General features: G+C 41.4%; 1 protein-coding gene across 3 annotated transcripts in view; it reads left to right on the forward strand.

Annotated features, from left to right (window-relative positions):
* Nucleotides 1-19,942, forward strand: part of LOC137009447 (protein sel-1 homolog 3-like) — a 37,999-nt gene extending 18,057 nt beyond the window's left edge. For 2 of the 3 annotated variants that reach the window (XM_067371693.1, XM_067371692.1), the window contains exons 11-23: nt 878-1,057; nt 2,411-2,533; nt 3,116-3,256; nt 3,452-3,514; nt 3,601-3,777; nt 5,247-5,374; nt 5,579-5,662; nt 9,170-9,251; nt 9,367-9,442; nt 10,061-10,155; nt 10,252-10,379; nt 19,152-19,327; nt 19,533-19,942. In XM_067371693.1, coding sequence (XP_067227794.1) covers nt 878-1,057; nt 2,411-2,533; nt 3,116-3,256; nt 3,452-3,514; nt 3,601-3,777; nt 5,247-5,374; nt 5,579-5,662; nt 9,170-9,251; nt 9,367-9,442; nt 10,061-10,155; nt 10,252-10,379; nt 19,152-19,327; nt 19,533-19,759 — 1,680 coding nt within the window. In that variant the 3' untranslated portion in view covers nt 19,760-19,942. Of the gene's footprint in view, nt 1-877; nt 1,058-2,410; nt 2,534-3,115; nt 3,257-3,451; nt 3,515-3,600; nt 3,778-5,246; nt 5,375-5,578; nt 5,663-9,169; nt 9,252-9,366; nt 9,443-10,060; nt 10,156-10,251; nt 10,380-19,151; nt 19,328-19,532 lie in introns of those variants that run through there. The other variant, XM_067371694.1, reaches the window with a different exon arrangement.
* Nucleotides 19,943-21,725: the final 1,783 nt, after the last annotated feature.

The following is a 21,725-nucleotide window of genomic DNA, read 5'->3' on the forward strand; positions in this document are numbered from 1 at the left end:
CTGTCCATTTCTTCTGATCATCCTTGAGATGGTTATACACCTTCATTTGAGTCCAGCTGTGTTTGATTATACTGATTGGACTTGATTAGGAAAGCCACACACCTGTCTATATAAGACCTTACAGCTCACAGTGCATGTCAGAGCAAATGAGAATCATGAGGTCAAAGGAACTGCCTGAAGAGCTCAGAGACAGAATTGTGAGCACCGTGGCCTCCAGAACCAACCTGACAGAACTGGAGAGGATCTGCAAGGAGGAATGGCAGAGGATCCCCAAATCCAGGTGTGAAAAACTTGTTGCATCTTTCCCAAGACTCATGGCTGTATTAGATCAAAAGGGTGCTTCTACTAAGTACTGAGCAAAGGGTCTGAATACTTAAGACCGTGTGATATTTCAGTTTTTCTTTTTTAATAAATCTGCAAAAATGTCAACAATTCTGTGTTTTTCTGTCAATATGGGGTGCTGTGTGTACATTAATGAGGAAATATAATGCAATATAACAAAGAGTGAAAAATTTAAGGGGGTCTGAATACTTTACGTACCCACTGTATATTCAAACTAATGAATCCTTCACTTTGAAATCAGGGTGCATTTCCCAAAAGCATTGTTTGCCAACTAACATTGCAAGTTCCGACGTTACTAACATAGTTCAACGATTAGGTGTTTCCTGAAACCATCGTTCAAACGAACATTTGCAAACTGCATTGCAAACATGTGTGGTTGGAATTGTGATTAGAAGCATAAAAGATACAGTACAAAACATAAAAATGATAAAAAGATATAAAACACAAGCTACAAGAGAGACACAGATGCGCCAGATACAAAGTTTGTTTGGTACAGCAATATTGTGTTAAAGTTTGCTCGTGATCTCTTTCTCAGGGTCATGTTTATAGTTTGATGGGCGGGGTCTCTGATGACCGACTCGCTCTGATGCATTTGGGATACAAGCACATGCAGGGACTTGATGGTTTCCCCAAAGACCAGAATACAGCATATGGCTACTATGCCAACATTGGCAAACAGACCAGCATTGACCGCGAAAAAGTACAAGACTCTTGGGTGAGTTACACTTTTATATACTGAGATTAGTAATGTATACATATTCCCAATTGACGTATATTACATTAATCATTTTACATATTATTATCATTTAAATATGTATTATTATATTTAAGTTATATCGATCCCAGAGGTGTAAAGTCCTGCCATATGTTTATTCCACCCAGCTGATTATACTAATTAGTTCTACCTCCTGGCTGGAAAACTGTGCTAATTAGCAAATCCAGGTTATTGGAATATGAAAAATGCTGAGGAGGATTTTACTTTCTGAACCTGGACTTTACACCTCTGATAGACTATGATTATTGTGATAAAAGCATTGGATGAATTACTGTAAACTAGTCCTGTCATTTCAATCTATATGAACATATATATGCAGTCACATATACCAATATTTGCTGATAATAGTCCCAAATAATTTAAAGAATTGAATAAACATAAAAATAATACAATAGAAGAATATTTTTTCTAAAAAAATTAATTGCATAAATAAATGCATTTGTACAGACGATGACATGAATACACCTCTTTTCAATTCTAGAATGTAAATTAATTTAAATATTTTGAACTATCCTGGGACATAAAAATGGCACAATTTATATCTATCTATATATATATATATAATATGACAAGCTTAATTCATGCTGTCAAATTACAGTAAAACCTCAAGAAAACTTTTTCTAGTTTTTGCCAATGAAAATATAAGAAAAATATATAAAATCTGTTGAAAAATGTATATATATATTTTTTTCAAAACCATATAAAAATATAAACATCAATACAAAGATTACATTTCTAACAAAAAGGCAATATAAATTTTAGTATTTACTAAAAAAAAACAACAAAAACAAAAAACAAATTTATTCATAATTCAATTTTATTTATTAAACATGTTTGTCTAAATGAGACACTAAATTCAACTTTATTTCAGTCATAAATATTTCTGGTTAATTCCAATCATGTAGACACTACAGACTACAGAACCTAAGGTAATTAAATTTGCAAATGCTCATTTGCTAATAAAATAGTGCCTTAGTATCAGGTTTATCTCTTGTTTATCAGCAAGCACAGTCAAATATTTAGAAAAATGACACTGCTGAATTTTGTTAAGCTGATTGTTAATGATAAATGTTGGAATTTTATGAACTTTAAGTAAAAACAAAGACACACCCAGACTCACTGTCAAGCTGAAAATCTTGTGTCATCAGGTTAACTAGTGGTTTGTACAGTGTTTTGAGGGCATGTTAACACACACTGGTTTGACGTGAAATAATATTGTCTGAATTGAAATTATATTGTCTGTGTTTCTACTATACAGTAGACAACTATGCAATATGTCTTTCTTCTCTGCAGCAAACTCCCACAGAACATGTTCATTTAAGCAATGACGACGAGCTCAATACCCAACTGGGTGAACTAGGTGACATTGTGCAGTATTTGAAACACCAGGCCAACAGAGGAGATGTGGAATCTCAGGTCTTCATTTTTTTTCTCATCTTTTTCTCATGATCCCTCTTTGTCTTTAGGTATATATCAAGTTAAACCTTTAACTATTGACTTTAGTTCTTGTCATTTAGAACATCACAATGTGCTAAAGATCTAGAGCCTGATTCACAAAAAATTCTTAAGAATTACATTGTTTTTGCTTCTTATTACTTTTTTTAAATCCCCAAAGATATAGCCTGTCATTTTATTCTTAAGAAAATTTATTAAATAAAATTATATTAGAGAAAAATATTTGAGAACTTTTCAAGAATTCTCTTTCTTACGAATTTATGTTAAGAATTTAAAGTTTTTCTTAAAAAGATTTTTGTGAATCTTGCCCCTGAAAACCGGAGTTAGGGTCCAGGGTCCAGAATAAAATATTTACCCTTTTTAAAAACTTTATTTTCTATTTATGTTCAGTTTTTTCAATTTATGTTCAGTTTTACGAAATATGGTAACAAAATAATGGTTTTCTCATAATGGTACAGATAATTGTCAGCAGAGGGAGCTTTTGTTACTTCATTTGAGATTCTCAGCTATTGTAAAAGCATTGTGGGCTGGTGTTTCTTATAGAAATCTTTGGCCAGGATGCATCTTTGGGGCAGTAACGGGGTGGAGAAAGACGTTCGAACAGCGGTCATGTGGTACGCCAGGAGCGCCCTGCAGATGGTTGATCCCACGGCCATGTACGACTACGCCATTCTCCTCCTGAAGGTAATCCACGGGTTACATGAAAATCTCTTGAGCCGTATCTTTTCAAGAATTTGCATAGTAAAAACACATACTTTGCTTGTTTTGTATAAATAGAAACTCCTGTCACAAGATTAGGAAAATGTATGTAAAAGTGGTGTGTATGGACTTGTAGATACTTTCAAGACATCTCATCACGTAGTGTTTGTGCTTGAACAGGGAACAGGAGTGAAGAAGAACCGAAAACTTGGTCTTAAGCTTCTGGAGAAAGCTGCTGATATGGTGAGTGCACATACAGTACCAGTGCATATTTGGTTGTGTGTAGAAGTGTTGTGATTTCTATAATGGGCCATCTGTGTTTTTCTCAGGGTTCTGTAGAAGCTCTGAATGGACTTGGATGGTACTACAGTACCATAGTAAAGGATGGAAGAAAGGCCATTCGATATTTTGAGTTGGCGGCTCAGAACGGCAGTCGTGATGGGCTCTTCAATGTTGGAGTGTACCAGTTAAATGGTGCCAGTCCTGACAAACCAGACAGGAATGAGGTTAGAGGCTGCACATTTAACATTCAGTGGATAGTTTAAACTGAAACAATCATCATTTTCTTACCCTCATGATGTTCCAAACCTGTGTGGTTTTATGTAGAACACAAAAATATGATTTAAAGAATATTTAAGCTTCTCTTTTCCATAAAGTGAAAGTATATTCACTCTATAGAAAAAATGTCAAAAAAAGAGTTGCTGTCAGGTTTGAAAAATGACAAGAAACAAGTGCTAAGTTTGCAAAATTGCAAAAGAGGTGCTGTCAAGTTGGAAAAAATGTCAAAAAGTGTTACTGTTAAGTTTGAAAAATTACAAGAAAGGTGCTGTCAAGTTTGCAAAATGACAAAAAGTGTTACTGTTAAGTTTGAAAAATGACAACAAAGATGTGCTGTCAATTTTCAAAAATTACAAAAGAGGCATAGTCAAGTTGCAAAATGACAATAATGAGGTGCTGTCAAGTTTGCAAAATTGCAAAACAGGTGTTTATCATCTATTCACCAACACTTCATCCATCTATCCCTTCATCCATCTATATCCACCCATCCATTGCATCATCCACCTTTTTATCCATACCTATATCTATCCATCCATCCCTTCATTCATCCATCCATCCATCCATTCATCCATCCATCCATCCATCCATCCATCCATCCATCCATCCATCCATCCATCCATCCATCCATCCATCCATCCATATCTTTATCCATCCATCCCTCTGTCCCTTTATCCATCCTTTTATCTATACCTTTATCCATCACTTCATTTCAAGTTCCCTTCATTGTCCCCATGCTGTCAAGTTTCAACAATGACAAAAATGTGTTAAGCTTAAAAAAAAATAAAAAAGAGTTGCTGTCAGATTTGGAAAAAATGACAAAGAGGTGCTGTCAAGTTTGAAAAATGACAAAAAGTGTTACTGCCAAGTTTGAAAAATTACAAAAAATGTTATTGTTAAGTTTGAAAAATGACAAAGATGTGCTGTCAAGTTTCAAAAATGACAAAAGAGGTGCTGCCAAGTTTGCAAAATTGCAAAGGAGGTGCTGTCAAGTTTGAAAAATGACAATGTGCTGTCAAGTTTCAAAAATGACAAAAAAAGGTGGTTAAGTTTGGAAAATGATAAAATAGGTGCTGTCAAGTTTGGAAAAATGTAAAAAAAAGAGGTGCTGTCAAGTTTCAGAAATTACAAAAAAGACCATTAGAGTATCAAAAATAAAATAAAAATAAAAAATGCATACAACTTGTGTGTGATAGATAAACAGACAGACAGACAGACAGACAGTTATGGGACCAGAAAGTATGAGACCATATTACCATGTTCAATTATGGGACCATGAAAACCAATGGCATTGAGATCAAGCCTGGCACCAAGAGTCATGAGTTTCTCTCATGCTTTCTTCTGTCATGAAAACATTATACTGATAAAAAATGTGTTTATGGCACAAGTTAATGGTGCATTGATCTCAATGCTTTTTCAGACTGCTGCGTTCCACTACTTTTTGCGTGCAGCTCAGTTGGGTCATGTGGACGCCGCTGTGGAGTCGGCATCATTTCTCTCCACTGGAACTGTACAAGGAGTGCCGAGAGATCAAGACAAAGCTGTGCTGTAAGTCAGACTCGTCTGTTTTATCATCTATGACTTTAATTATTACAGCAGCCATCACACAAGAATGATAATTTACTGGAAAAAAATATTGAGAAATATTACAGATTTGACAAAATGTATTTATAAATGCAAATGCTGTCATGTTAATCTGATGTTTTATCTTTTAATGTGTTTCTCACTTTTGTTGGGTTTCTGTTTCTTCAGGCTGTTGAAGCAAGTCAGTGAGACGAATGGCCACTTGGGCTTCATGGTTAAAGAAGCTCTTCAAACTTATCAAAGAGGTTCATGGTGAGAGATCCATCCTTCATTCATCCCTCCAGCCCTTCATCCATCCACCCCTTTATTCATCCATACCTTAATCCATCATCTATCCCTTCATTCATCCACCCATCCATCCATCCATCCATCTATCCCTTCATTCATTTATCCATATCTTTATCTATCCTTCCGTCCATCCATACTTTTGTACATCCATACCTTTATCCATCCATCCATCCATCCATCCATCCATCTCTTTATCATCTATCCACCAACACTTCATCCATCTATCCCTTCATCCGTCAATATCCACCTATCCATTGCATCATCCATCATTTTACCCATACCTATATCTATCCATCCCTTCATTCATCCATCCATATCTTTATCATCCTTCCATCCATCCCTTCATCCAACCATCCATACCTTTATTCATCCATCCATCCCTTCATTCATCCATCCATATCTTTATCTATCCTTCCATCCATCCATTCATCCATCCCTTTATCATTCATACCTCCATCCATTTTTATCTATACCTTTATCCATCCATACTTTCATCCACCCAACTCTTCATCCATCCATACCTTTTCCCACTCATCCCTCTATCCCTTTATCCATCCTTTTATCTATACCTTTATCCCTTTACCCATCCCTTCATTCATCCACCCATATCTTTATCATACCTCCATTCATCCCTTCATCCAACCATCCATCCATACATTTATTTGTTCGTACCTATATCCATCTATCCATCACTCTATTCATCCATCCATATCTTTATCCATCCTTCCATCCATCCCTTCATCTTTCCATCCATTCCTTTATCCATCCATCCCTCCTTTTATCCATACCTCCACCCACCCATCTCTTCATCCCTCCCTCCCTCCACACCTTTGTCCACCCATTTATCCATCTATCCCTTCATCCATCCTTTTATCTATACCTTTATCCATCCACCCCTTTATCCATCCATCCTTTCATCCATCCATCCATCCATCCATCCATCCATCCATCCATATCTTTATCCATTAGTGGTTAAATGGATTGTAGTTGATCTGATCCGTACAGACCAGGCCCCATGGTTCAGCATGCATGTGATTAACAGAGTAAGTGCAAAGTTTAACCATATAGATTGAAAGTTGCATCATTTTCACCTGTTTTGTCCTGCCAATGTACACATTCAAGCCATTTTAAACAGTTTCAGCACAAGAGGAGGCAAAAAAGAACTAAATTCGGTACTTGCATGCTGTTATTTGTGCGGGCAGCCGCACACACCTGAAACGTACATACAGAGAGGTAGATTTCAGATAGCATGTGAACACCAAATTACTCAATTGATTCCTCTTATGCATCTCCTTGTGCTTGAACTGACACACATACACACAAAATTGTCAAAATATCGTCTCATAGTATTCTTGTAAACAGTCAGTTTGTCTTAAGTGAACATAAACAGTTGAGAAGGAAATCAAATATGTATCATCATAATCAATCCGTGCATTTGGTCTTAAAGGTCCCATTCTTCGTGATCCCATGTTTCAAACTTTAGTTAGTGTGTAATGTTGTTGTTAGAGTATAAATAAAATCTTTAAAATTTTAAAGCTCAAAGTTCAATGCCAAGCGAGATATTTTATTTAACAGAAGTCGCCTACATCGAACGGCCAGTTTGGACTACATCCCTCTACTTCCTTCTTTAATGACGTCACTAAAACAATTTTTTGACTAACCTCCGCCCACAGGAATACACAAGAGTTGCGTTTGTAGAGTGTGTTTGTCGCCATGTCATCAGAACGCTGTTATTTTCAACCCGCAGTCCAATCACCGGGTCTGATTCCGGCTCAAATTGATAGGGTAAAATTAAAGACATGTTTACAATAACACTGAGCACATGCATCTCCACCATAGACTGTGATCTCCACGTTATGGTAAGAGGCGTGACTTCTCCGGGCACGGTGCGCTCAGAGCTGTCGAATCACAACACAGGAACCGCTGGCACAATCAGAACTCGTTACGTATTTCTGAAGGAGGGACTTCATAGAACAAGGAAGTCATCAGCCCGTTTTTATGACAGTGGAAACAGCGGTATACAGATAAGTAAATTATGTGAAAAATACTGGGTTTTTTTACACGCGAAACATGAACACATGTTATACTGCACACTATAAACACAATCAAAGCTTCAAAAAACCACCAGAAATGAGTCCAAATTCAAAATATTGGAGAGGGTTGTTGTGTGCTCAGTTCCCTGGATGAATTAGGAGCTGTATGTTCCTTATAGTTTTCCTGTCCATTTTTGTGGTTTCAAGCCAATATGTATAGAGATTGTCTTTCTCTTGGAGCATTTCACTGCTCTTGCTGTGCTCTAACTAGAACAGGTTTGGTGCCCCTGGGAGTTCATGGACGTTCACACCTTGGTCTCAGGCATGGAGGGCTGCGGTGAACAAAGGCAACTCTTGATGAGAGTAGCTTGTGACCAATGGACTGTCGATGTCGTCATTCCTGCCCTCCACTTTTGGCAGTCCTGATTACAATAGTCCTTTAGTTGTCATTGAGGGTCCTACCACACCCTTTTGTCTTAACCACAGTGGTACAAAAGGATTCCTGTTGTGAAGCTCTGGTGCCATCACTTCTGCTGTTCACTACTGTTCCCTCGATTTATTAATTGTGCACATGATTTTCTGATTTATTCCCTTGATTTGCTAAATCATGCACATTACATATAAATCGAGGGAACAAATTAGTAAATCATGTGCATGATTTATAAATCGAGGGGATGAAATCATGCACACGATTAAGCAACTCAAAGGAACAAAATAGTAAATTGTGCGCACTTTTTTTTTTCTGCATGTCATGTGCGGGGCTCTGTAAAATACATATATGTCTGCTTAAACTTCCTAACTAGTGCTGGCCACTTGACAATTCATAATAATGTCAGACTGAGCTGTAACCTATTGAAGCTTTATCAGTAAGTCTAGTACATTATAACCCTTAATTAATGAGAGGATTTTCATTTTTTGGTGAACTAACCCTTTAATATTTTTCCTGGAGTAATATAAGGTATCTGTACTTTTACTGTACTTCGTCCACCACTGCCTCCATCCACCCATCCATCCATCTATCCCTTCATTCATCCTTTTATCCATACCTTTATCCATCCATCCCTTCATCATCTATCCATCCAAAAAAACGGCTTCTAAATTTAGTTTCTAAACGCTCAAATCATGACAAAAAAAATGTATTTTTCAGGCTGGATCAAGCTAATGCGCATGCGCAGACCTAAATGCACGTCTCTTCGGAGGCGCCAGTCTGACTGTTTCTATAGAAACCGGTGATTCTAATGGCCGCTGAAGTGACGCGATGACTTTACCAGTCGGCGATTGGCTCTTATTTAGAAGGCGGGACTTATTCCGCGTTACACTTTCTCCCATTCAAAACAATATGAGTGACACGTTTTGTGTTATTCTATAGTCTTTAGTCATACTGGTTTGAAATTACATATTTCTAAAAGTTTGTATTGATATGTATTGTCTGTTCAAGGGATGAAGCGTTGGTGAAATATGCCATGCTAGCAGAAACTGGTCTCAGTGTGGCACAGCACAATGCCGCCCATCTGTGTGAGGTGAACATCTTTTATATGTCTCCTAATCAGCCAACTGTCTCAAGATTTCCGTTTCCTGGTTGTTGTTGTTGTTGTTGTTGTTTTTATACCATTCACCTAATGTACGTGTTTCTAGGTGTTAGGCCACAGTTCTGCCTGTCAGTGGAGATATCACAACTACTCCACCTACAATCACATCCCTCATGAAGCTGGTGAGCCTCTGCTGAACAGCAGAAATACAGCAGTGACAACTATAACATACAACTTCATCTGTTTAGAACAGGGGTGTCCAAACTCGGTCCTGGAGGGACACTGTCCTGCAAAGTTTAGCTCTAACTTACCACAACACACCTGCCTGGAAGTTTCCTGTATGCCTAAAAACCTTGATTAGCTGGTTCAGGTGTGTTTAATTGGGGTTGGAGCTAAACTTTCCAGGACAGTGGCCCTCTAGGAGCAGGATTGGACACCCCTGGTTTAGAAGAAGAACTATGATTTTGTAAACACCTTTTATGACTTTGAATTTAGGCATTCACATTTTCATACCTTGCATTTTATGTATCAAAGATATGCACAATTCAAAATATTGTATATCACTCTTTTTTCACAATTTAACAAATTACAGCTTGATTTGAAATGATTCACAATAAAAAATATTCTATCCCCCAGTGATATTTACATAGTATATCCATAATATTTTCCTTTATTTTTCTCATATTTGTCTCAAGCATGCTCTTCACTGACACTGTTGTCAAAACAAGTACACTAACTGCATGCTGTCCTCCTCTGACCACTCTCTCTTTTTTTGCCTTCTTCTGTTACTGTTTCTCCAGGTTTGTTGCTAATGGGAGATTATTACTGCAAACTGGCTGATATGGCGAAGGCCATGTACATGTACAGTACAGCAGCAGCGCATGGCAGTCCTCAGGTACACACACAGTTTTACTGTACAGCTAAATAAACCTACACACATCCAGTTTTTTTTTCTATAATTTGTGTACAAGTATATTGTGTAAATTTTCAGGGACTCTTTAATCTGGCCATGTTAATTGAAGAAGGTTATGAAGTTCCGGACATAATTCTAGATCAGATGGGAATCTCAGCCGCACACAATGGGAGCCGGAGCGTTGTTGTGGAAAATCTATTATCCAGGTCTTTGTGTTCTACACTATCTGTCATTTGCCTGTTAGTTTCATGTATGTTTTTTAAAAAAAAATTAGCTCTGAGTGTTATTTGAATTATGCAAAACATGGTGCAAAACAAGTGTATCTGTTTGTGCATGCAGTATGGTGTGTCTGTACATAGTTGTTTAGTTAAAGTTATAGTAGCCTATAATATATAGGCCAAATTTATGAACTTTGAAATTTATTAAAACTAAATTTAAAAAAAAAGAAAAAAAAGGGACTTGATTTAAAGGTACAGTGAGTACGGAAAGTATTCAGACCCCCTTAAATTTTTCACTTTTTGTTATATTGCAGTCATTTGCTAAAATCATTTAAGTTCATTTTTTTCCTCATTAATGTACACACAGCACCCCATATTGACAGAAAAACACAGAATTGTTGACATTTTTGCAGATTTATTAAAAAAGAAAAACTGAAATATCACATGGTCCTGAGTATTCAGACCCTTTGCTGTGACACTCATATATTTAACTCAGGTGCTGTCCATTTCTTCTGATCATACTTGAGATGGTTCTACACCTTCATTTGAGTCCAGCTGTGTTTGATTATACTGATTGGACTTGATTAGGAAAGCCACACACCTGTCTATATAAGACCTTACAGCTCACAGTGCATGTCAGAGCAAATGAGAATCATGAGGTCAAAGGAACTGCCTGAAGAGCTCAGAGACAGAATTGTGGCAAGGCACAGATCTGGCCAAGGTTACAAAAAAATCTCTGCTGCACTTAAGGTTCCTAAGAGCACAGTGGCTTCCATAATCCTTAAATGGAAGACGTTTGGGACGACCAGAACCCTTCCTAGAGCTGGCCGTCTGGCCAAACTGAGCTATCGGGGGAGAAGAGCCTTGGTGAGAGAGGTAAAGAAGAACCCAAAGATCACTGTGGCTGAGCTCCAGAGATGCAGTCGGGAGATGGAAGAAAGTTGTAGAAAGTCAACCACCACTGCAGCCCTCCACCAGTCAGGGCTTTATGGCAGAGTGGCCCAACGGAAGCCTCTCCTCAGTGCAAGACACATGAAAGCCCGCATGGAGTTTGCCAAGATGATGAGAAATAAGATTATCTGGTCTGATGAGACCAAGATAGAACTTTTTGGCCTTAATTCTAAGCGGTATGTGTGGAGAAAACCAGGCACTGCTCATCACCTGTCCAATACAGTCCGAACAGTGAAGCATGGTGGTGGCAGCGTCATGCTGTGGGGGTGTTTTTTAGCTGTAGGGACAGGACGACTGGTTGCAATCGAGGGAAAGATGAATGCGGTACAGGGATATCCTGGACGAAAACCTTCTCCAGAGTGCTCAGGACCTCAGACTGGGCCAAAGGTTTACCTTCCAACAAGACAATGACCCTAAGCACACAGCTAAAATAACGAAGGAGTGGCTTCACAACAACTCCGTGACTGTTCTTGAAAAGCCCAGTCAGAGCCCTGACTTAAACCCAATTGAGCATCTCTGGAGAGACCTAAAAATGGCTGTCCACCAACGTTTACCATCCAACCTGACAGAACTGGAGAGGATCTGCAAGGAGGAATGGCAGAGGATCCCCAAATCCAGGTGTAAAAAACTTGTTGCATCTTTCCCAAAAAGACTCATGGCTGTATTAGATCAAAAGGGTGCTTCTACTATATACTGAGCAAAGGGTCTGAATACTTAGGACCATGTGATATTTCAGTTCCCTTTCGATACTGCACTCGTACTGCGTATGGGGGAAAGGTCTCCCTTTTCCCCGTTACTATAGCCTTTTTCAATAACGCAGTGTAACTGCATCGTCATTGGTTCACGCATAGACAAGTTGTTGAACCAATGACGGCGCATAGCTGCGCGACCTATGGCGACAGAGCGCGCGAATATTCCCGCCGAAATGGGCGGGGTTTAGGGCTATATAAGCGGGTGTTTCGCCATAGGATTTCAGTTCTCTCTCCTTCAGTGAAGACTTCACATCGCTCCTCGCTGATCTCCGGCTGAAGCCTTCGCCGCCTGGAAAGAAGCTCGCCTGGAAAGAAGCTCTCGCCGCCGTCGAAGAGGCTCCCGCAGCAGACTGCTGAGCTCGCCGACGAAGAAGCTGCCCGCTTCCGGCCGCCTGCCAGCCCATCTCCTGCCGCCATCCGGCGCGTCTAAAAGAGCGATTTTCCCGCGGTTTATTGCCGCTCTAAAAGAGCTTTCCAACAGCGGTTTTCACCGCTCTAAAAGAGCCCCTCAAACGCCGTTTTCACGGCGGCACCGTTGTTACAAATGCCGCGCCACTCGTGTGGCACGTGCAGAGCCCCTCTGCATGATGACGACGGACACGGTGAGTGCATCGGCTGCCTGGCGCGCCCCGTATTCTGCCCGCCTACGTACTACACATTATTCAGCTCCACCTCTGTGGATGGCTCTGAAGAGAAGGGTTACGAGCATCTACCGCCCCTGAACGAAGCAGTGGCGGCTCACCTCTGTCCCCCCACAGCTGTGGGTTGGAAAACTAAGAGGGCCCTTCCATCCAAGCCTTGCAGGACCACTTCTGCCCTGGCTGGCAGAGCATATATGTCCGCGGGCCAGGCTGCCTCAGCGCTGCACACCATGGCTATTCTCCAGGTGTTTCAAGCGAAGCTCCACCGTTCTCTGGATGAGTCCGGTGTCGATACACCTGCCTTCTGTGACCTCCGCAGCGCCACTGACTTAGCCCTGCGTGCCACAAAGGCCCCAGCTCAGGCCATTGGACGATCCATGGCCAGCCTGGTCGTGCTTGAGCGCCATTTGTGGCTCAACCTGACCGAGATTAAGGAGATGGAAAAGACGGCCTTTCTGGATGCCCCGGTCTCTCCTTCTGGTCTCTCGGGCCAGCAGTAGAGGGCTTTACGGAGCATTTTGCTGCAGCACTAAAGTCGTCCCAAGCTATGCGACACTTCCTGCCTAAACGCTCTAGCTCCGCGTCTGCTTCCAGCCGCCCCAAGTCTGCGCCGGCTCAGCAGAACAAACCTGCCCCCTCTACCTCTCAGGCAGCACCACTTAAGGAACAGCGCCATCGTAAGCACTCCTCCTTCCCGAGGCAACGTCAGGGACCCCGGCCTAAGATTACGCTGGACCCGACGCCTCCTAAGCCCTCCTGATTTTTAAGGAAGGAAGAGGATGGGGCAAAGTCTCGCCACGGCCGGACCACCCCAAAAGCTCTTTCGTTCCACCCCCCCTCCGCCTCGTTCAGCTCCGGGCATGGGAGATATGTTCAGTGTTGTGCTAACTGGGCCCAGTGCTGTGTCCATGCAAAACGTCATTCTTATGGCGAACACTATGAATATTCTACCTTCTCTAAGAAAGAGCGAAGTTCCTCTTCCATTCTCTCCAGTGCACGTGGCCCCGATTGGCGGCCCATCACCCAATACCATTCAGCCCCTTGTCACACAGGCTGAGGCCTGGCGGGCCATCCCCGGAGTGTCAAGCTGGGTTCTGGGAACCATAAGTCGAGGTTACTCGCTTCAGTCGAGGTTACTCCCCCCATCACAGGCGATTCTTGAGATTGGCGTTCAAGGGTGTGGCTTACCAATATATGGTCCTCCCATTCGGACTGTCCCTAGCTCCTCGCACTTTTACCAAGTGCATGAAAGCGATGCTTTCCCCAGATGGGAATCCGGGTTCTCAATTACCTCAATGACTGGCTCATCCTAGCCCAGTCACGAGCCGAGCTGGAGCATCACAGATCCGTGTTACTCAGCCACTTGAAGTGCCTGGGTCTCAGGGTCAACTTTGCCAAGAGCTCACTGCTCCCCAGCCAGCGTATAACGTTCCTGGGTGCGGTTTTCAACTCAGTCCGTATGACGGCTGTAGTCTCTCCACAGCGCGCTCTGGCCATTCAGCAGCTCGCGGCATCGGTCAGGAACAGAGCCTATTTCCCTCTGAAGTTTTTCCAGAGGATGCTAGGGCTGATGGCTTCCGCCTCCCCGGTTCTGCAGCTCGGCCTTCTTTGGATGCGGCCTCTGCAGTACTGGTTGAAGTTCCGGGTCCCTCCTCACGCCTGGCGGCACGCCTGCAATGGGCATCACCCAGGGTTCAGTCGCTCAGGCGACTCACATACCCGGGAGAACAAACTTGGGAGCAGACATGCTATCTCGGAGCAATGTCCCCTCAGATGAGTGGATGCTCCACCCCCAGACGGTTCTCATGATCTGGGAGTTCTTCGGAAAGGCGAAGGTAGACCTCTTTGCTTCAGAAGGCAACTCTCACTGCCCAATTTATTTCTCGAAGGAGGAAGATGCGCTGGCCCATGTCTGGCCCAGCACCCTCCTTTACGCTTTTCCCCCAATCGCTCTGATCCCACAGGTCATCAGACGAATCAGGGAAGACAAGCACAGAGTTCTCCTGGTGGCCCCGCTCTGGAGGAGCCAAGTTTGGCGTTCAAGGGTGTGGCTTACCAATATATGGTCCTCCCATTCGGACTGTCCCTAGCTCCTCGCACTTTTACCAAGTGCATGAATGCGATGCTTTCCCCAGATGGAAATCCGGGTTCTCAATTACCTCGACGACTGGCTCATCCTAGCCCAGACACGAGCCGAGCTGGAGCATCACAGATCCGTGTTACTCAGCCACTTGAAGTGCCTGGGTCTCAGGGTCAACTTTGCCAAGATCTCACTGCTCCCCAGCCAGCATATAATGTTCCTGGGTGCGGTTTTCGACTCAGTCCGTATGACGGCTGTAGTTTCTCCAGAGCGCGCTCTGGCCATTCAGCAGCTCGCGGCATCGGTCAGGAACAGAGCCTATTTCCCTCTGAAGTTTTTCCAGAGGATGCTAGGGCTGATGGCTTCCGCCTCCCCGGTTCTGCAGCTCGGCCTTCTTTGGATGCGGCCTCTGCAGTACTGGTTGAAGTTCCGGGTCCCTCCTCACGCCTGGCGGCACGCCTGCAATGAGCATCACCCAGGGTTCAGTCGCTCAGGTGGCTCACTTACCCGGGAGAACAAACTTGGGAGCAGACATGCTATCTCGGAGCAATGTCCCCTCAGATGAGTGGATGCTCCATCCCCAGACGGTTCTCATGATCTGGGAGTTCTTCGGAAAGGCGGAGGTAGACCTCTTTGCTTCAGAAGGCAACTCTCACTGCCCAATTTATTTCTCGGAGGAAGATGCGCTGGCCCATGTCTGGCCCAGCACCCTCCTTTACGCTTTTCCCCCAATCGCTCTGATCCCACAGGTCTTCAGACGAATCAGGGAAGACAAGCACAGAGTCCTCCTTGTGGCCCCGCTCTGGAGGAGACAAGTTTGGTCCTCAGAGCTGTTCAGGCTTTCCACAAAAGCTCCGTGGCCGATCCCCCTGAGGCGGGACCTCCTCTCTCAGGCGAACAGGACGATTTGGCATCCCCAGCCAGAACTCTGGGCTCTGCACCTCTGGTCCCTCGACAGGAGCCTGCTAACCTCCCCGGGGATGTGCTGAATACCATTTCTCAGGCGAGAGCTCCGTCCACGAGACGCCTCTACGCCCAGAAATGGTCGGTCTGTGTTGACTGGTGTTCTACACGCAGCATAGACCCAGTGGAGTGTGACGTATCCGATACGAATCTGATCAGCTCTTTATCTGCTTTGGTGGCCACACCAAAGGGTCTTCGGTCTCAAAGCAACGTCTTTCGCGTTGGATAGTCGACGCTATTGCTCTTTGTTACTCCTCTATGGGCCTCGATTGCCCCATAGGAGTTAGAGCTCACTCTACTAGAGGAATGGCTTCCTCTTGGGCCTGGTATAGTGGAGTTTCGATTAAAGACATCTGTGAGGCGGCCGGCTGGTCCTCGCCGTCCACTTTTGTCAGATTTTATCATTTGGACGTCCTGACCTTACAAGCTCGGGTCCTCTCGGTATGATCCAGCGGCCTCTATCTAGCTCCACTTCATGCCACTCTGGGAGTTAACTCCCTTTTTGTAGTGTAACGAGGGTTCGACGGCTCCGGCCTTCTCACTTGTCCTCTGGTTCCCTCACGGTGCCCAAGACAAGTCCAGGCGTTCCCTGCCGTGGCACAGCGCGGTTGAATTCGTTCCCCATACGCAGTACGAGTGAAGTATCGAAAGGGAACGTACTCGGTTATTAACGTAACCTCGGTTCCCTGAGATACGGAACGAGTACTGCGTTACATGCCGTACCACGAGGCTGCGGCTTCAGTGTCGTCGCTTCAGTCAAATGACCTGAAATCCTATGGCAAAACGCCCGCTTATATAGCCCTAAACCCCGCCCATTTCGGCAGGAATATTTGCACGCTCTGTCGCCATAGGCCACGCATCTATGCCGCGCCGTCATTGGTTCAACAACTTGTCTATGAGTGAACCAATGACGATGCAGTTACACTGCGTTATTGAAGAAGGCTTCAGTAACGGGGAAAAAGGAGACCTTTCCCCATACGCAGTACTCGTTCCATATCTCAGGGAACCGAGGTTACGTTAGTAACCGAGTATATTTTTTTAATAAATCTGCAAAAATGTCAACAATTCTGTGTTTTTCTGTCAATATGGGGTGCTGTGTGTACATTAATGAGGAAAAAAAAAAGAACTTAAATGATTTTAGTAAATGGCTGTAATATAACAAAGAGTGAAAAATATAAGGGGGTCTGAATACTTTCCGTAATTTACAAAAAATCTGTAACAAAACTAATGTGAAAAGTCTGGGGTCAGTAAGGTTTTTTTTTTTTTTTTTTTTTTTTTTTAATATTTAGTTTTAATAGTTAATATTTAGGGCTTTTTAGGGCTAATTAGGGTTAATATTTTTTATTGGAATGGCATTCGCCAATAAGTAATTCACAATAAGACAAGCAATGTGCACTTCAAAGGGTTAGTTCACCCAGAAATGAAAATAATGTCATTAATTTCTCACCCTCATGCCGTTCCACACCCGTAGACCTTCATTAATCTTCAGGGGTCTCATTTATAAAGCGTGCAGTTCCTGCGCAAAGGTTGTGATCTATAAAAACAAACTTGACGGAAGAATGTGCGCACCTTTAAGCAAACTTTGAGCTGTGCGTACGCACATTCTGGAGACAAAAGTGATATGAATTGAGATAGTAGATGTGCTACTTTCGATCACTTTTCCAGTGACACGCTGTTTTAATGGCAGCGAGGAGCGCTGGAAGCACAATAATTCCTCTTTAAACTAAACTGCAGATGTTATGACAAAATACTTTTCCGAAAATGACGATCAGTGATGCACACTTAACTTAGATATTATGGAAGACACTGCTGGATTCGGTGGTCAAACGGTCCGTTGTCCAGTTTGAATAGGTCCAATGATAATATCTTACTGTACAACTACAGCTGCAGGAGGTGTTGATGTCGTGTGAAGGATCTTCAAACAGTTACCCCTGTATTTGAAGGATATAATTTGAGGAAAATGGTAAGATTTGCATGTTTTCTTTTTAAAATACTTTGTCAGTGACGCGCCGAGTCAGACAATTGTATTTACACTGCAATAAATAAGTAGGCCGATCTGTTTCCACTAAAAATAGCCTATAAACTTCCTAAAAGATATGTTCACCTCATAAGCAAAACTACATAAATTTGATTTGAATTGTTTAAAACTATTAAAATACTATCTGGCCAGTGGAAATGAATGAATCAACTCTATCCTAAAACCTTTACCTGAAGTATTTTATACAATTTTGTTTTTATGGATATTTTGATATATTTATTCTAAAACATAAAGAGGATATTGGATGATCTTTATAAATATAATGTGTGGCACAAATGGCATTTATAGTCCATATCTAATATTTTCCATTGTCTTGTACATTTGACGGTGTTAATCGTGGTGTCACGTGAATGGGAATATGTATGGAAATGATATGCAGATGAGGTTATGCATAGTAAAACTAGGCGTCGTAAGCTCCATATATGGTGATGTCGGGGAGGAGACAGGGTGGAGATGGACGTACGCACAATCTTCAGCTGACTGGGATTTATAAAAGGAATTGTACGCAGGTTCTAGCGTACGCATGGTTTTATAAATCTGATTTTTTTTGTGCTTACGCAGAATCTAGCTTTTGCACATACATACACTTTTAGTAGGGATCCTACGCACAGTTTTATAAATGAGACCCCAGAACACAAATTAAGATATTTTAGTTGAAATCCGATGACTCAGTGAGGCCTGCATAGCCAGCAATGGCATTTCCTCTCTCAAGATCCATTAATGTACTAAAAACATATTTAAATCAGTTCATTTGAGTACAGTGGTTCAATATTAATATTATAAAGTGATGAGAATATTTTTGGTATGCCAAAAAAGCAAAATAACGACTTATTTAGTGATGGCCGATTTCAAAACACTGCTTCAGGAAGGTTCGGAGTGTTATGATTCTTCTGTGTCGAATCATGATTCAGATCACGTGTGGAACGACATGAGGGTGAGTAATCAATGACAGAATTTTCATTTTTGGGTAAACTAACCCTTTAAGAAAATAAAAATGGTAAATTCATGTTGACTTTAAGAACAATGCAAATCAGTGGAATGTCCTCACATTACAAGCAAAAACACTTACTTGTGTGTGGGCCAGTTGCATAAACATACCCATTATGTTAAGACTGTGTATTAAGAGCTAGTACGAACAACTAGAATTTAGTTAGGAGTAATCAGTCTTACTTTTTGGTATCAAATTAGACCAATCTACATTTGTATGTAACTAACTTAAAAAAGTTATGTACAGTCTAAAAAAGAATAAAATTGGATGACTAACTTGTAAGACTAATCTTAGCAGTTTATGCAACCAGCCCCTGTTTTCTCCTCATGGTACTCTTCCCTCTGTAGATGCAGGCAGTTTGAGGAGGGGGACATGACTCCCTGTTCTTTAGTCCTGTGGAGGATCCAGTTAATCCAAGCATGGAGAGACTTCACACACAGCTCTGTTCAACTGCCATTGGCCTGTGGGATTGCCGCCATATTCAGCTTTTTTGTAATCGCTGTGCTATTACGAAGTCTTCTGGGTAAAATTTCTACTACTACTGTTAGAATAAAAGAGAGATCTGACTAGACATTTTCCTCATGTGGTCCATTTTAGTTTTCACCAAGACTTCTTTCACCAAAAAAACATTTTCCATAATCATTTTCCACCCTCTTCACTTTTCCAGTATTTCATTTATATATAAATACATTTTTGTACGCTTTTACCATCAACATTTTACTCTACAGCTTTCCTGTCAACCAACCAATCATTAGGGAGACATGGTGAACCAGCAGTTGGCGGGCAAGAAATCAGGGACAGTCCACTGGAGATCAGCCTACATCAGCAGCAAAGTTACTGGCCTACAGTGGCCCACAACAGCCATTCACCGCAGGAGACATCTGATTTAGTCGTCACAGTGACCGGAGTGTGTGTGTGTGTCATCTTTATGATGTTCATTTCCCATCTGCTTTGAACACTCGATCAACATGCTTTACTTCAGGGTACTGCACAGGAATTGAACCAGTATGAATTCGCTCTGGATGAAGGCTTTTTAGTAGCCTATGTTGTTTGCACTCAGATTGATCTATTTTTATTATTTAGGTAAAATTATGTTCGAATACTAGAATGTTTGTGGTGCAAATAAATGTCACTTGATACCTCAGACTGTTCTCTTCCTGTGGGTTTTCTTTCATTCAAACAGCTACACTACACATGTGTCAGTTTTCAGAGATGGAGGACCCAGACGCAAATGAGCAGACAAGGGGTTTTATTAACAAGACTGAAGACTTGAGAGTGAGGCGTGAAACAGAAAAAACAACAGAAAAACAAATGTAATTTTTACATTTGAAAAAGTTAGCTCAGGCAAGAATTTTAAAAATGTAAGTAAATTCTATATTAATTCTCAATTTAAGCTTGTAGAAATTAAAGCATAAATATCAGCATTATAAAATTAAGTAAAACTACTCAACTTTTCTGATACTGGTGTTCCCACCATGCAGTGTTTCTAAGTAAAGCATACACTTTAAAAGCATGGTTTAATTCAGTGATATATTGTTTGAGTAAAATGTATTGCAAAAGAAACTTCAACTATGTAGAAATTATTCAATCTTTTACTGGCCAAGTTAAAATGACTTATTTTCTTTGTTAATTTTACTTAACATAGTTAAGTATAGTTACTTAATCCCATATTTGAAATTTACTTCAGAGAAACTAATCAAATACAGGACTAGAGAACAAAATTGCAACAAGGATACACCATTACTAGTAATAAAATAAAAATCATTTTGCAGTAAAATATCCAAAAACCACTAGGCCAGTGTTATATATTTTGTTCAATTGACTTGAGTACTTACAATAACCCAAAATGTTTGCAACTATTTGTAAATCATGAGAAAACTGCAGTTTTATCCAAGGCTCCGGGACGTGTGAGGAGTCGCCAGTCAATTGCGTCATACCTGCGTTACCCTTGGTTTCCGGTTTTATTTTGTAGAAAACATGGAAACACCAAAGACGCTTTAATATTTACATGTTTTAATAGACAATGGAACAACTGTTTTGATATATTTATAGACAGAAAACAAATTATTGTTATATAGCTCAACACGTTTAGTCTTATTGTTTAAATCAAATTTTCTTGATTTTTTGCGAGTACCACGCTTTACCATGCCTCAGAGAAAAACACTATTTTGTGAAGTAGCTAACATAGCATAATCAGATGCAGCTTTATTTTTAGTAACAGTGATACAGCATTTTCTCCATCATACAATATGTTTTAAAAGTAATTGCATGCCATTTATCAACACAAGATATTCTAAAATCGATCTAGCTTACTGTAGTGTCTCACAGCAGCCGCCGAGCGAACGCACAGAGTAAAGTTATAACATCATTTTCAAGACTCTCAAATGTATCTAATATGATAAACAGAGCTGTGTTACCTCAAACTCATGACCGGAAAGCGGAAGCAGCGCCGGTGACTGTGTCATAATAAAAGTTGCGCTGCTCGCAATCGCTCCAGTGGCCTCGTTCAGCTCCCACAACACTCCGTCCCATAATAGCTTACTTTCTGTTGACCTGGCGTATAACTTAGAGCACAAAAGTTGTTAGGCCCAATGAGGTCTATATGTGTACTGAGTTTCATACTAATACATGCAAGCATGTTTGATATACAGACCAAGTTTTTGGATCCCATTAAAGGGGGTGCCATAGAGCCTCTGTGCCACACCCGGGTCCCAGCTTCTGCGGCGTCTTAATGGCTGCAGATAACAATGTGTGTGCCAATTTTCAAGAGTTTTTGAGCATGTTAAGGCCCCCAAAAAGCCCCGGATGGTTGAAAAAAATTAATAATCCTTAGAAAAACAATAGGGCCCTGCACCTTAGGGGCCTAATAACCCAACTTAAAGGTATAATTCCCCCAAAAATTTAAATTCTGTCATTTACTC

The sequence above is a fragment of the Chanodichthys erythropterus genome, chromosome 20 (assembly GCF_024489055.1).
Source record: "Chanodichthys erythropterus isolate Z2021 chromosome 20, ASM2448905v1, whole genome shotgun sequence".
Lineage (NCBI taxonomy): Eukaryota > Metazoa > Chordata > Actinopteri > Cypriniformes > Xenocyprididae > Chanodichthys > Chanodichthys erythropterus.